This window comes from Xenopus tropicalis, chromosome 1 (assembly GCF_000004195.4).
Source record: "Xenopus tropicalis strain Nigerian chromosome 1, UCB_Xtro_10.0, whole genome shotgun sequence".
NCBI lineage: Eukaryota > Metazoa > Chordata > Amphibia > Anura > Pipidae > Xenopus > Xenopus tropicalis.
This window is the reverse complement of record NC_030677.2, coordinates 67,016,745-67,033,774: the sequence shown is the minus strand read 5'-3', so window position 1 is coordinate 67,033,774 and position 17,030 is coordinate 67,016,745. Positions and strand designations below refer to the sequence as shown.

The window sequence follows — 17,030 nt, the reverse complement described above, 5'->3', positions numbered from 1 at the left end:
TTCATATGTGTTCGTAAATCATGCGTTAGTATTATTTCTACGCGCGAATTAACGCAGTGTGTTAAAGTTAACGCATTTCAGTAGCGCACAATTTAACGCATGTGAAATAACTTTGACGAATCGGCATTATTTATCATGTCAATTTTAACGCAAAAAACCATGTGATACCGCTTATCGACCTTTAGTGAATCGGCCCCTTTGTGTTAAATGACTTACTGATTTATTGGTTTATATACCAAAGAACTATCCTTTAAAGGAGAAGGAAAGGCTAAGTCACTTGGGGGTGCTAAAATGTTAAGCACCCTCAAGTGACTTTAATCGCTTACCTCGTACCCCGGGCTGGTGCCCCTGTTAGGAGAAAACAGCACCAGCCCGGGGTACCTGGAGCAATGCGCTTCCTCCTTCCACCTGCGTTTCGCTAAGACTAACACAATAGGCGCATGCGCAGTAGAGTGAAAAGCCGACTTCTCTGTTAAAGTACGGCTTTTCACTCTACTGCGCAAAGCAGGAAGAAGGAAGCACTGCAGCTACCCCGGGCTGGTGCTGTTCTCCCCGTACAGGGGCGCCAGCCCTGGGTAAAAGGTATGCGATTCAAGTCACTTAGGGGTGCCTAACATTTTGGCACCCCCCAAGTGACTTTGCCTTTCCTTCTCCTTTAACCAGTTGTACAATAATATCTGTGCATAGTTAGTTTTAGTTTTAGGGCAGTAACACACGGGGAGATTAGTCGCCACGCAACAAATCTTTGTTGTCGCAGGCGACTAATCTCACTGCAGTGCGATCCCACCTGCTAGAAAGTAAATCGCTGGTGAGATGGCATACATGGCGCCGCGTATGCCATCCCACCAGCGATTTACATTCTAGTCGGTGGGATGGCATTGCGGGGAGATTAGTAGCCCACGATAACGGAGATTTGTCGCGGCGCAACTAATCTCCCCGTGCACCCCTGCCCTTATAGTTGAAGTCGTGAATATGTACTGTCTGTAGCTCCACTGAGCACAATAGAAGTGAGCCTGAATTGGCAGCTGCTTATATGCAACAGATAAAAGTTATCTCTAGATAATAGACCCGATAAGAAGCATTAAGAAAAACAGGACTTTCACTATACAGACTGCATCATTTACAGAATAAGAATATATGTTATGTCAAGTCAGATGAAATTTATTGTGTGCTTTATGTCCTGTAAGGGCTGGGACAGACGGGGAGATTAGTCGGTGTGCAAACTAATCAACCCGAAATGCCATCCCACCAGCGAGAATGTAAATTGTTTGTGGGGTGGCATACACGGCGCCGTGATTTGCCGAAGTCGCGGAAGTTGCCGCCAGAATTCAGCATGTGTCCTCAGTGACAGACGGAAACTCCAAGCATGCTGTTAGCCTAAAATTTTCTTTGGCAGCTAAAACACCACAGAGCCAAACAGTAGCCACAGAGATTTCTATGAAGAGATAGGGTTAATCTGCTTTTAGGGTGGCAGTTCTGCACTTTCATGGTTGGACGACCAGACCATGCATTTCTTTTTTCCGACAGACATAGAAGCTCGTCAGCTGAAGCTTGAATTGCCAGTGTTTTATTAGTTTCTTTGGGTGTCATTAAGGCCTAGAATGTCACTCATCGCTACTCTTATGTGCACAGCAGCCATAGTAGAGGCACTGTGTTTATTTTACTTGTTAGAGTGAGTATCAGTTGACAAGGTATTATACATATTTCTATACAAATGCAGCTAGCTCTGGTTGTGTATGGTTATGTTTTTTCACAGTACCTGACATCCATCTTGTTTTGTTTTTATATGTGAATAAACTTGGTGCTCACTGACATACTCTCTATATCAGGGATCCCCAACCTTTTATACTCATGAGCCACATTCAAATGGAAAAAGTGTTGGGGAGCAACACAAGCATGGAAAAAGTTCCTGGGGGTGCAAATAAGAGCTATAATTGCCTATTTGGTAGCCCCTATGTGGACTGGCAGCCTATAGAAGGCTCTGTTTGGCTTTACACTGGGTTTTATTCAACCAAAATTTGCCCCCAAGCCAGAAATTCAAAAATAAGCACCTAACTTGAGGCCCCTGGGAGCAACATCCAAGGGGTTGGGGAGCAACATGTTGCTCACGAACCACTGGTTGGGGATCACTGCTCTATATTATAACAGAGTGGTTGGATATTGTGCCATTTGCCATACACACAGATGGTCAAATACCACTGATTGTTTTTTTCAGACAGATGGAGGGTCTGGGTTCTTGTCACCTTCACATCTGCTTATGCCCCATTCTCCTGCCAAAATAAGGCATGGAATTTTCAGTTTTGACAGACTGTGGGATTATAGGATGGTCAGCCAAAACTGATTCCCCTAAGTATCATACATGGCTCATGGATTAACCAGTGTAGTCCAAAGTAGCCAAGCTTGGCAACTGAATTTTTGCTGTTGATGACCACTACTGGTATATACAACACTTATAGTTCAGAGTAGTGTTAAAAGGGAGAGACGTATAGTTCTTTGTAGTTTTGTAACTGTATGTTCTTCCTTACTGTAGAAAAATAAAACAAATAGTTTTATAAATGGGACAGAGGCTTTCTAGTTCTTTTTAACAGGAAGTAGTAACAGGTTGTAAGAGCAACTTGTCTAAAATAGCACTTTTAGGTTGGTTACAGATGTAAACAGTACTTAAGCCTATCAGAGCTTCATGGTCCCCATTAGCCCATAGTTAGGGTCGCAATCCTGGTTAGGGCCAGTATTACAAATTTACCATCAATATACAACAGGTTTTATGGGGGGGGGGAGTGACCTGGGTTTGGGGAAGAGTTTTAGTCACCTTTAAAGGGGCTGTATACCTCTTGTTCAAGATGAGTTCAATGAATGGGACTTGTGCTGAACATACTTTCTGCCTACTATATTAATAAAGAAAACAATTATATTTTTTATTTCTTGAGATAAACAAGATACTAAGAAACTGAAATAACACTATGTTTGTAACCTAGGATTGTGAAGTTTAGAGGTAGATAATTAGATTGCCAGTGAGCAGATAAACGCCCTGTATAATGGACTTCTGTTTATCAGTAAGGCAAAACAGTTATAAAATATGGGTGTTACAAGGTGGTTATTTATACAGTGTAAAAGTCAACTTTCTCAGATAATCACAGGAAAGAAAAAATGCATTTTTTTTAAATAATAAGAATAGGGAGAAAGTATGCTAAGTATATGGTCTATTTATTTTGTTCATGTTGAAAAATGGTGTATATGGATGTACAGGGCCCCTTTAAAGGTGATGTCCACAGATATATAATATTGCAACATTCTTAACCCATTGCCAAGATACATGAACTAACAATTATTAGTTCATGTATTATTTATTTACTGTATTTGTAAATGTAATTTGTATTGAAAGCATTGCTCGTCTGGACTCTAGGCTGGAGAACTGGTTTCTGCTATATTTTTTCAGTAGTCAGAACCAGCAGAGAGTGTAGAGAATAGCAAGGAACAGGCGAATACAGCTTTCAGTAGCAATTACAAATGTTTTTTATGATTTAATGTATGTACATACTAACAAATGGATTTCAAATGGCTTTACCAACATGTCTGAAAGGCTTGCTTATTAGCTTATTTCTTATTTGTAATGTTTTCTTATTCTGAGAAAGATAACAAGAATGTTGTATTTAAACGTTTCCATTATAGGCAGATGGGCTGTGTAGCTCTCTGCATCTTTAATGTGCACCAGGTAGAGAAGCTTGAGATTTGCAGTCTCCAGTTAAAATGTAATATACAGCTATAAAGTCTGCACACAGAATATGTCAAATAATTGTAGACAACCTGTGACTCTCCAGATGTTGTTGTACTACATCTCCCAGAATATCAATGGCTCAGAGAGAGCCACAGGCTTTGTGAAATATGTATATTTACGTATCCTACATAAATGTCCCTTTGCTGACTTCTTGTAAGGCAGTTATAATACTGCAGATGGGCTGTGGGAAGTAATAAGGAAGTCTGTAGTGGAGGAAACATAACTGCAAGCTGAGCCTTTTATCCCTTAAGAAAAGTAATGCAAGAGGAAACTAGCTGGAAATTCATCCCTTACGGACGGTGGCACAATTGGCATTTTGACTTGTAGTTATGGTCAAAACACCCATTATCCACCTTCCCCTTATTGTTCTATGGAAAATGGTCTGCCAAAAGCATACCTAGCAGTGACAAGCATAGCTGTTAATCCAGTTGTTTATCCGCCCTGGCTTTCCTGGGATTTATGTGATTTTTAACCATAGTATGCAGTTCCCCTGGGTTTCCAGTTTCCCCAAAAAAGTTTGGTGTGTACATGAACAATAATCATTCAGTGACATGAAGGACCTAGTGCGCGTGTGCAGTAAGTAGTGATTAGTGAAATTTTTCGACATGCATGGATTCACAGAGAATTCCCGTGTTTCGCCATAGAGGATTTCTTTAGCAAAGTGGTTGCAAAAATCTGGGCAAAAATTTAGCTCTGTGTATCTTCACCCTTATGTGTATTGTGTTCTGAAGGGTGCCCATTATTTAGATCTTGTGCCTTCTGTGAATGAACTGATTTATGAATGACTTCCGGGGGATTTTTAGTTTCATTAAAAATTCTTAAACCACAACCTTCAGTCTTGCATTTTACCCCCCTATTTCTGCTAATCTCAGTGTACACTTTAATTGCACAGCCTTTGAGCATACCATTTATCTTTGGGTTTAGTTACTCCCCTACTTCCTCTAGATCGTGTCTGGACGAATCCCAGCAACCAGGTACCTAAGTTAGCTATTTCGCCTCCGCACTTACCAGAAGTGAAATTGTTTTTTCTACTTCCCAAAAAGAAAAAAAAAATAATTACAGTCTGTACCTTTCCTTTGGCTCCAAGAAAAATATGTCTGGCACCTAAAATTGAATGGCTGGTTGTAACTAATTTATATATATATATATATATAATCCAACCCTTCAAATCTTAACAGCGCAGTAATATATTACTCTTTAGACAATAGAATGAAAAAGTGCCTCAATCAATAATTAGCCACATACAGTTAATATGAGATTATGCTCAGAACTCTCGTTGGTTTTTAGACATACAGACCAGTTTTTAGTGTACTGCACCTTCCAGCTCAAGAAACCATTTAACTGGCGTATTTACACCAGCAAACCTGTGTGTCATCAGCCTTAAGGTGGCCATACACATTAAGATCCGCTCGCTTGGCGAGGTCGCTTGGCGAGGTCGCTAAGCGAGCGGATCTTCTTCCCATATCCCCACCTATAGGTGGGGGATATCAGGCCCTGGGGCCAAACAATCGAATTATAACAACGGCAAAGGGCACAGTTGGTTCACGATCCGACTAAATCTTTTATCCTACCCGATCGATATCTGGCCAGGTCTGGCATGCCTGTACTTGCTGCCCCTACACAGGCCGATAAGCTGCCGAATCGGTCTAAGCCTGTTAAAGCTTAAACTACAGTAGAAACCCAATTTTGCGTTTTCCAGGGGAAAATGGTATAAATTATGTGAAACCATAATGTGAAATAAAATTTCTACTATATAATATTTTCAGGAACATATTAAAAAGGCCTCAGAATGACTTTCATGAAAGAGCTACCAAATGTAATTAATTACAGAGTACACATGACAAGATATAAGGTTATGGTAGTTGAAATGATTTTCTCTCTAAAAATGTATTGCTTAGCGTGACATATAAAATAGTTAAAGGAGAAGTTAACCTTGATATTAATAGCAAGTAGACATCCTACATACATCAAGGATGAGAATTATCGTATTTTTCGCTGTATAAGACGCACTTTTTCTTCCCCAAAACTTGGGGGGGAAAGTTTGTGCGTCTTATACGGCGAATGCTCCTTCCTCTATGTGCCGCGGCTCTCTGCCGCATACTCGCTTTTATAAGGTTGCACCCGTGCGTACTAATGTCACACGCACAGGGCGCAACCTTATAAAAGCACAGAAGCCGCTGGGAGCCACGGCACAGAGGAAGACATCACAGGAGCTGGAGGCCGCTGGGGGGAAATGGAAGGTGCTTGGGGGCCCGGGGGGGAAGCTGAAGTATGCTGTGGGTGCCGTGGGGGAGCTGGAGGATGCTTGGAGGCCCTGGGGGACGCTGAAGGATACTTGGGGGGGGGCAGGGGGAAGCTGAAGGATACTTGGGGGGGCCCTGGGGGAAGCTGAAGGATACTTGGGGGGGCCTGGGGGAAGCTGAAGGATACTTGGGGGGGCACTGGGGGAAGCTGAAGGATACTTGGGGGGGCCTGGGGGAAGCTGAAGGATACTTGGGGGGGGCCTGGGGGAAGCTGAAGGATGCTTGGGGGGGGCCTGGGGGAAGCCTCATTATGTGCGAGCCCAGAGACAATTAACTTTATACAGTTGATATAAAATATTTGACTACAGTATTTGCTTCAGAATCTTTTTTTTCTAGATTTTCCTCCTTTAAAATTGGGTGCGTCTTATATTCCGGAGCGTCTTATAGGGCGAAAAATACGGTACATTTTTACCTTTAAATTGGTTGCCTCTGATGCAGAACTTGCAAAGGAAATAGAAAGGGAGGTGGTAAAACAAGGTTCTTTTTCTAATAAGAAAGTCATTTTTAATATTTAATTACTTACTTACTGCATATGTCTGGTTGCATGCTAAAACGTATCCCGGGATAAAATATAGTCATATGCCGCAGCTTTAAAAAACAACACTTCTCTACTGGCAGTATGTATTAAGACCCCTCTGGGAGCATCCAGGAAGAGAATTATAGAAGAAACAAACTTGTTTTCACGTGGCAGTGCTCTCTATTTAGTAAGTGCAGGTACCTGTTGGTGCAGAGCACGCTTCCACTGCATGCACTAGCCCCACTGACAGTGTATCAGAAGCATCCAGGCCAGCCTTCCAGAAATACGAATCCAGACAAAGTATAATCTTGGAGCTAAAATCCAGAGTTTGTTTGACATGCTGGTGGTCTGCTCTAACATTCCAGTAAAGGTTACAATAATGTATAATAGGTTTAAAAGTAGATGGATTTTCACTCAATTATAACAATTTTACCAGCACTTAAAATCATTATCATATCTGCCACCTTGCAATAAGACACCAAATGAAATTTTTTCACCTTAAAAATCTTTAACTCAATCAGATAGTTTAATAATGGATAACCAACCTGTCCAGCTGTTTCTTACCTACAACTGCAGACTGTAGTTCAGCAAGAATTGGAGAATCACAGACTTGCAGTAATTCTCGAATATGGGCTCACAATTTTTTACTTATTTATTTATTTTTTGGGGGGGGGGTTCAGAAGTTGTTTTTCAGTTATTTATGTGCTTGTTTTTTGTTTGTTTTTAATGTTAGATTTCCAGAAGAAGACAAGACTCTTATCATGAAAAATCTAGAGAACATCCAGAAGATGGTGAGTTACATAGAGTGCTTGGCAAAAAGTATTGGTGTTCATGACAGCTGTAAATTTGCATATATTTAATGTTTCTAACCCCTTTATTATACTATGGCTTTAAACGGAATTGAGCTGTTACAGAAGCAACCTCTGTTATATAAATCCCTAGGTAATCATAGCTTTAAAAACGAACCTCTTGTTCCTCTTGTTCCTCATGTTTTGCAAACATGGGAGCTTTTATCTCCAACTGGTTAGCCCTGAGCGCTATTACTTTGGTTTGGGGATGCACCGTGTCCATTATTAAAGTCACTTGATTTTAAGGATTCGGATTCGGTTCAGCCAGACACCTGGATTCAGCTGAATCCTGCTGAAAAAGCCGAATTCCAAAATTGAATCCTGGATTTGGTGCATCCCTACAATGGTTACAAAACTAACAAATGGAACTAAGTTTGGCACACAGCCAGGGCAGGTAAAAATTAGGATGCACCAAATCCAGGATTCAGTTCAGTATTTGGCCAGGATTCAGCCATTTTCTGCAGGGTTTGGATGCGGCCGAATCCACAATACTAACCGAACAGAATCCAAATCCTAATTAGTATATGTCCGCGTGAACACCTAATTAGTATATGCCAATTTGGATTCGGGGATTCGGCCACACCCCAAAAAACTGGGTTTGGTGCATCCCTAGTAAAAATGCTTCTGTGTACAAAGCCATATGGTGCTGTTCATAAACCTTAGGTCTCCAGATAACACTAAACTACTGCTCCCAGCATTTACCAATGTAGTAGCACTCCTCTGCTCTTCACTACATTTCTTCACTGGTCTCCCTGCACGTTCCTGGTCGTCTCCTCCGCTCCTCTCAAAGCCTCTGTCTTTTTACACCATCCACACCCACTGCGCTCTCTCGTCTTAAATCTTTCTATCTTGCTGCTCCTTACCTCTGGAACTCTATCCCTGAATCCCTCCATAGGGAACACTCACTAACTCTCTTTAAGAAAAAGCTTAGCTGTTACCTTCTGGAGCACTAAAACATTATTTTGCCTAGTCCTGCTCTTGAGGGCAAATGCCCATACCTGGTGCACTCTTACCTTCCAATTTGTGCCTGTATGTTACCCAACCACTTGTAAGCTCTATGGGGCAGGGACCTCCTTCCTACTGTGTCTCATACCACATGATACTTATTCCCTGTGCATTTATATATATATTTATTGTATTTATTTATTATTACACTTGTCCTCCCTGTGTGTAATTTTGTAAGATTGCACAGTGCTGCATACCCTTGTGGTGCTTTATAAATAAGGTTATACATACATACAAAGGAAATACTGGAATTTGGAGTTCTGCAACATCTGTGACCTAGGTTTAAAACAGGTCCAGAGGGTATGTCCCCAGATCCTAGCCATTGTGACTTTTTATTTCAGTAGCAAAAACTTTTCCTAATCTTTTATTTAAACTGCAATGTGTAGTTTTTTAAATACCTCATTTATGCCAGGAACATAATGTTCTTTATTAATCCTCAAATGCTTGGAACATAATGTTCTGAAATAATTCTTATATGCCTGGAACTTATTGTTCTAGGGGCTTAACCCAACTGTGGCCTTCAGATGCTGTTAACAAGAGTGTATAAGCCTATCGCCACATTTACTGTCACCATTGCTTAATATTGCATACATATTGGAATAATATGTATTCCGTTAAGCTGTTTATACAAGCCCCCCATGAGTCAGACTTACAGAAACTGTTTGGATTCCGGTTTTAAATGAAATATATTAATAATTATTAACAAATTAATAACTTTAGTTAAGGCAAAGGCAAGCAGGGAGAAATTCACAAACGTGGAAAAAAATTATGCACTGCACAGTGACAACCGATAAGAGATTTGCTTTCTCCCAAGGGTAATGCTACATAGTCTTATGAGCCAACAAGTGATACCTTTGACTTACCCATGACTTGATGGGTGCATAATCACAGTAACAAGTACTCTTCACATATAGTACATGCTTTCTGGTTTGCTGGTCAATCAACTTGAGTAAAATGTTGAAAAATACTTCTGCTTATTGTTTTTTATTTTTTTTTCTAATTAAAAAGGTTGTTCTTTATTATAAAGCATTGTTTTATTTTTACACTTACTACCTTAAAAATATTATTATTAATATTAAGAGGAGTTTAGTATACTGGTATGGCTTATAACATGTACATAAACTTTCATGCAACACATTGAAAAGTTTAAATAAAATCAATTTAAAAAATAAGGGAAAAAGTGCATGAACAATCTGAACTTTAATTAATTTTGTTACATATATTTACCTTAATATCCAGCAGAGCTCTATTTTTTGGGCTCAATTTGAACATTTGCATATATTAAATACACTGGCAAATACTTCTCAGCGACACATATACCCACCTTATTAGGCATATAAGTTGCCAATACAATATGCTTTTTATAGACTTTACTTGAAGGAATTCCAGCTGTTTTTATTTTGCCTGGGAAAATAGTCTCCATGTCTAACTTACACACTGGGCATGTGGAACACAAGGAGTTTTAATCAGCATAGAAAAGCTGTGGTAACAAAATTATTTTCTTTTCAAAGAGTTGTTGAAAGGTTTTAGGCATGCACAGAGAAACATAACTTTATGTGATTTATGTGCTTATGTTTTTCCCAGGTTATGTTTACTGACAGACAAATTAGAAAATGATCATGTTCTATGAAATATACAGGGAATAAATTACAGCCTATAGTAAAATATTAGACTATTATTATAAGACAGTGTGGAGTTTCATGGCCATATAAAGGGGCTGAATGTTTATATATTTCATAGACAACCGAAGCACTGGTCATACCTGATGGCAATGCTAGGCACCAGATTTATATATTATCATATATGGAATAATATTCCTCCTGTACAATATTAAGATATTGTAAATCACTGAGGACTTCCATTATCATAGAAAGGGTTGTATACAGGTCATGGAACTCCAAGGTGACTTCTAATATCCTCATATTTTACATCAGTGGTTATATTATTTTTTATAATTCCTGTACACAAGTTCAATGTGCGATTTGACGCAAATTACATGACTGAGCAATAATTATAACTGATGACATCACTAAGCTCAGTTTAAGTATACATTTTACAGGCTATTCATGGCTATTATTGTATTACGCAAACACGTGGATACATGTGTAACTAGCTTTATGGTGTATATTCTCTGAAAGATTTATTTTCTTTAAAAAAAACATATTGAAAGACCTTGATTGTTAGATTAACATATTTGTTAGGATGCTGGGTATTCCTGAAGTCGTCCACAGCCCTGTAAAAAGGACTTCATAAAAGTGGTTGTGTTACTTTAAGTAGCAAAGTGAGCAGCTTGAAAATACAAACACTCAGGAAGTCACTTGCAGAACTTTGTTTGAAGGGTTCAAGATCCCCAGCATAAAAAAATTGCATTTCACAATTACATTTTTTGAGAGCCCTTCCCTGTGTGAATAACATTTTTGCCACAGTGTAGCCTTTACCCTATATTACACATGCAGGCATGCTAAATATTATTGTGCAACACATGCAAAACTATTCACCAGTCCAACAAACTGATGCTTGTGATTTTTGGTTCATTTTTTGCCATTGTTTTCTTCTAGTGAGAAACAAATAATTCTCTTGTATACAGAAACACTTGGCCAATAACAGAAAGCACTTCTGCTGCCGAATAATGGCCAGCAGGCAGAAGGCTTATCTGTTACCTCTTTATTTCTGTATCCCTATACTAACGCCACTATATTGAAGACGTCTGTGGTCTGAAACCTTTAGGGAAAGCCATAGTTGTTAAAAAATGTGCACATGATTCTAATGATTCTCTCACACTTCTTTCACTTTAGTAAAACTTTACACCAATAAATGCAAGTCAAGGGTCTGTCTGTGGAAGTTAAGAGCAAATGATAGGCTCCTAAGGCTAACTGCACTGGTATTCCCAAGTATGGTTTTTACTGTCGCCTAGCCAAATGCCATAATATATATAGGCCTATGACTGTGCTTTCACTTTCATCTTCAATCTTACAGAGCTTGAATCTGTGTGATGAGAACTGTAGTTCAGTAACAAATCTGGTTGGAACAACCCTTCCTTAGGCCTTGTGCTTGGATTCAACTTAGATATAAATGACTGATTTAATATAGTAATATCCCTTGTACAAGTGTAGTTGAGCCAAAATTGTACGATGCAGTGTTAACAGTATGAGCACTTGCAGTGTTTAGACATTTTATATGTATAATCAACATGACTTGTGACTGTCTCTTTTTTATTTGGGTCTAAATGCAGGAAAACATCCGGATGGCGGCTTATACAGCAAAGGCCCTTCTTATACTGGATACCCAAGCTATATCATGATGCCAAATATGAATAATGAGCCTTACATGTCAAATGGATCTTTGTCTCCTCCCATTCCAAGAACAGTAAGTCCACTGTGTTATTTAGTCAAGCTGTGTTGTTTCTTGTGAGACGGGGGCCAGGTCACATTTCTGTCTAACATTTATGAGTCTTCAAGTTCTACTTGGCAGTACTAAGCATAAAATGGGTTCTTTACTACTTGAACTGTGCAGTTATTGTCTACTAGCTTCTTCTAAAGGAAACAATATTTGTGTCAGTTGCTAATGCAATATAGAACTGCAGTTAAGCTTTTTTTCATTATATACAACTAAATTACACATTTTGCATATAGCCTTTATAGCTATATGCTATTTTATTTTGATTTATATTTATGGGTAACTGATTGATTTGTATTTTGAAGGGTAACTTTACCTTTTTATAATCAATGAATGACAATGACATTTTTCTGTGACTCATACCAGACTCCTAAAATATTTTTCTGTGCTACCATGTACTTGCTGAGGTGTTATTTGGCATTTGGTCATTTCAGATAAAACATGGAAGTGCTCATCAATTTGTTAGACTATGGAGAAATCACAGACAAATTCTTTCCTTGGCTTTTTACCCATCAAAATCAATTGCTTCTACTAGTAGTCTAAGACTAATTGCAAGAATGAGGTGTTTGCAGCAAAAGAAAAAGAAATTAAGTTGAGGGATCTCCTTAATACAGCCTTCTAAAAATTATAAATAGGAAATGACAAAAACTTTATGGCTCTTTTACGATCTGGAAGTGAAGCACTAGGCACAGAAATGAGCATAAAATTGCACCATTATGCTATACATTAGAGGCCATACACAGCATGCTCGGCCTACTTGCAAATTCTGGGGAAAACTGTAGCATTGTGGGTAAAAATCATGGTCAATAGCACCAATTTCTTTACAGTTTGCACTTCTTTATTAAATGAACTGATTTATCAAAAATCCAAAACAGTTTGTTGTTTTTTTTTAACAAGTACAGTATAGGTTCTGTGTCAGCTTTTCACGGAAGCAATAATAAAGTGTGAAAAAATTCACAGGTCACACAAGCTACAATCTTGCAGGAGGAGAAACTTAAATTTATTACTTGAAAAAAAGCACTACAAAGTGACTATTTTAGCACTTTTCTGTTCGCACAGCATGTGTGCTAGCCAGTTGTTCATTATGGCAACCCTGAGTGTCATCACACCTGAGTGGGATGTTTAAATACAAATTTTCCCATAGGCTGCAGACTTGTTAGACATTTGCACTAGAGTAAGCCTTAGTGTTTTTGTGCATGCTGCAGCTGTGCTACTGCATATCATTAAGGTACAAACAATAGCAATGGGTATCCAGTGGCCCATCTGATGTTGTTCAACTATACCTACTTTCCTGCATCCTTCCTGCATCCCACTGGCTGCAGAAGCTATATTCAGTACAGCAAAGTATGTGTTTTAGGCTTTTCAGATGCATATTCTGTGGATCAGGTGTTGCAAAATGTTTCTAAAATAAGGCAGCCAGATGTGTGTCAACGTATTAAATATATAAAAAAGCAATGTCAAATTTCGTACCTCTGTTTGATGTTAAATTAAAACTGTCACTGGTGCAACTTGAGGGCCACAACACTCAAAAAAGGGAGCCAGAAGTGCAATTTTATAGCATGCTCCCTTGGCTCCTGTAATATATTTCTTTAACCCATAAGTTCTCACTTCCAAATCTGCCGGCTTTATGTCAGAGGGAAAATCTGCTTTGCATAAGGAAACATGGCCTTAGCATTCTTTATATTCTTCCAGTTAGCAAACCTACATAGATTTAATTTAAAGCATTCTCCCTCTGTGCTGCATAGGCCTTGTGTTGAAAGGGTTGGCTTGTGTTGAAAGATACTTTATGTAGCATTTTTTCCCCCCAGATGATTTATGAAGCAGTTGTGGGCTGGCACATTAACTGGATTGCGTGTTGTTGCCTTATAATTGTAAACATTTGTATGTTTGTTTAGTTGTCCAGCAGAGAAAAATTGTTGCGCAACTTTTATTAAATGTAAAAATCATATTCATGTGGAAACTAACCAAAATATCAACATTTTTGTGCAGAGCTATTGTTTTATCTGTAGGGAAGTAGAGAACATTTTTGTTTTGGGGTGGATAATGGGTAGCTTTCTCCGAAGCCTATAACTGTAAGCTCTTTTGAGTAGGGCCTCTTTGCATACTTTATTGGTCGATATTTGTATGTATGTATCTTTGTATGTTAGATGTATACCCTTTCATTATACAACACTGCTGTATAATGATGTTTCCTCTTTATAAATGCTTGTTAGTAATAATAACTGGCAGTTGGTAAGTCACCAGAAGTGGTGTTATCTCCTACTTATGATTATCTGTCATCAAGGTTGAACCAAAATATATGCTTCAGTGGCTGTTTGTATTTTTTTGCTAAAAAAGAGAGTAAAAATAGGAGATGATGCAAACACAAATAAACATTGATTTTTATTCAAATGTATAAACATTTTCAGATGCAACTGTGTATATGATTTATATATTAGATAACTATAGATAGCGTTTTGCCTAATATACTGTATTTATTACTAGGCACCCAGGTTACTGTCTGTAGAGTGCACCTTTACAACTATATATATATATATATATGGAAAGCACACCTATACAGGTAATTTGTACGAGTGCTGGTTAAACAAAAGAAGATCAATTTATGTGACTGATATGTTGGTTTTTTAATAAAAATTATTTTTTTATGCTAAGACCTGTTAAGGTGAGGAGCATATCAGAATTCTTGGATTTCTACTTCACTTTCATAATACTTCCTGTATTATGAAAGTGAAGTAGAAATCCAAGAATTCTGATTTGTCTGGTAAATGCCTAGAGGTGGTGAGAGGAAATTACCAGGAAGCAGGCCTAGCTGCAGTGGAACTGTATGAATCAATACGGGGTAGGATTTTGAATGTTAGTGTCACTAGCATAAATAGAATTGTGGAAGCTGTGGGGTGCCAGTGAAGTGATTAGTATGGAGCGGTAGCTGTAGGGAAGCATCTGGTGAAGTGATGGATCCAGCAGCATTCAGTACAAACAGGAGCAGACACAATCATTAGGTAGGAAGATCAGTCAGCAGAGGGCTGCAAGAATCAGGAAAGACTGTATTCTGGTCACATTGCACAGATGGCAACAACTTGGTTTGAGAACTCCCATAGATAGGGCATTTTGGAGCATTCATAAATTCTGGTAGAGTTGTGTTTTATTTTTTGCAGAAACTTGAAGAAAGTTGTTATTTTGGTACCCACAGACATAATTGTCTGTTATTTATGACAACCTTTAATACTAAATAACTACTGACCTAATAGGTTCAGGGATGGATACACTGCTCAGTGTTCACCCCATATATATACAGGTATGGGACCTGTTATCCATAATGTTTGGGGCCCGTGGTTTTCTGGATAATGGATCTTTCCATAATTTGGATCACTATCCTTTAAGTTTGCTCAAAATCACTTAAAAAATTAATTATATATGGCACATCTATGGGTACTGTTTCTGTTGTGTTGGCAGTTGGCCCTGTTCCCTTTTCTGTAACACTTTCTAAATTCCATGATATATTCCATGCTTATATCATTCCTACACGTGGGTGAGCTAAGAAATATTTTACATGACATGAATGGCACCTGTTATCTGAGTAAACTGCTTTGTTTTTCTTTAAATATTTATGGTATTTCTTGTAAACCGAGCTAGGTTCATAGCAACTTTTTTTTAACTTTTCCCCCCTCTATTCGTCTGTAAGCAGCTTTACTGACTGTTGGGCTGTATCTGATCTCTGAAACGGAAACCAGCTGACATATTATACTATTAACCACAGCCCTGGTAGTAAACAAAGGTGGCTTTCCGTCTTTCTGCTTTTACCTTGTCTTGCTTTGTAATTGTTGCGCTTTTCAACTGTCAACTGCCTTTTAACCCAAAGTGGAGAAAGAAAGTGATGCAGTGCTTACAGATGCTTATGCTTCTTATATGGGACAACAATGAGTAACAATGTCAGTCTGGCCGTTATGCCCAGCAAGAGGTGATACAGTGAGATCTGTGCTTGGTCTGCTGTCAGATAAGAAGCCCACTGTTGGTCCTCCTAACGTCTGTTTCCTCTTTGTGTCGGGATTACCAAAGCACCTGGGGTGATAATTAGGTTATATACACAGGGCAAGTTTCACTTTTCATCTATCATGAAATGCAAACAAAAAATAGTTAATGTTAAAGGACAAAATATATCCTTGTTTGTTTTATTTTGCCTTCTAATTCTCAGCTTCTTATGCAGCATGTAAGTAGGTATAGTTGGTAAAATAATACTTTTGTTAAAAAGAAGTATGATTCGTGATGTCAACTATCCGCATTTTATGAGGGTGATGATGAAACTATTTTCTGTAATAACAGGCACCCGATAAATAGAGTGCACTGCTAATTCCTTCCCTATGTGTCGTTTAAGGTCTAGCACAATAAAAAAAAATCAGAAGATAAATTACCCACTTCTTGAGATAAGACATCTTTATATCTTTACCCATATGGGCACATAGTACAAAAATCTGTAAGGCGCATAGAATGACCCTGTATCTTAACACTGTAAGGGCTCTGGCACACAGGGAGATTAGTTGCCCGCAACAAATCTCCCTGTTCGCGGGCGACTAATCTCCCTGAAATGCCATCCCACCGGCGAAAATGTAAATCGCCGGTGGGATGGCATACACGGCGGCGCGATTTCAGTGAAATCGCGGAAGTTTCCTCTTGCGGGCGACTAATCTCCCCGTATGCCAGAGCCCTAACCCATATTGGTAGGAAATTTAGTACTGCATTTACAGTGTACACAAAAAATACAACAAAACTTTTCACACCTAGGGAAGCCAAGATATGCTACAAAATTAGGCCACATGGGTGAAACTGGACACTTAAAGGTAAACTTTTCCTTATCAATTAATAGTACCCCTACTTAATTCAGTAGGTACCACCCAATGTCTTGGCTTCTCCGTAGGTAGGTATAGATAACCTGAACATCCTGGAAGCCAGCAGGTGTCACAGAGACATTCAAGTTTTCTAGGTTTATTAATGATTCACCAATTCAATCACCAATGATTGATATTTGTCAATAAAAGTCCAAAATTTATTATATTGCATCCTATAGTTCACTGCTTAACCCTGGGTGAAATCAGATCAGCATTTGAAGTGCAGCACCAAGCAGGCATTATCCTTTTATATCAAAGTGTCACAAGATGTGTTATGTGGCTTATAGCTTATGTCAAGGCAGG

The 17,030-nt window shown here is 38.7% G+C and overlaps 1 protein-coding gene across 2 annotated transcripts in view; it reads left to right on the top strand.

Annotated features, from left to right (window-relative positions):
• Nucleotides 1-17,030, top strand: part of lef1 (lymphoid enhancer binding factor 1) — an 82,972-nt gene that overhangs the window by 7,198 nt on the left and 58,744 nt on the right. The window contains exons 2-3 of one of the 2 annotated variants that reach the window (XM_018091550.2): nt 7,329-7,386; nt 11,681-11,814. In XM_018091550.2, coding sequence (XP_017947039.1) covers nt 7,329-7,386; nt 11,681-11,814 — 192 coding nt within the window. Of the gene's footprint in view, nt 1-7,328; nt 7,387-11,677; nt 11,815-17,030 lie in introns of both variants that reach the window. The other variant, NM_001243834.1, reaches the window with a different exon arrangement.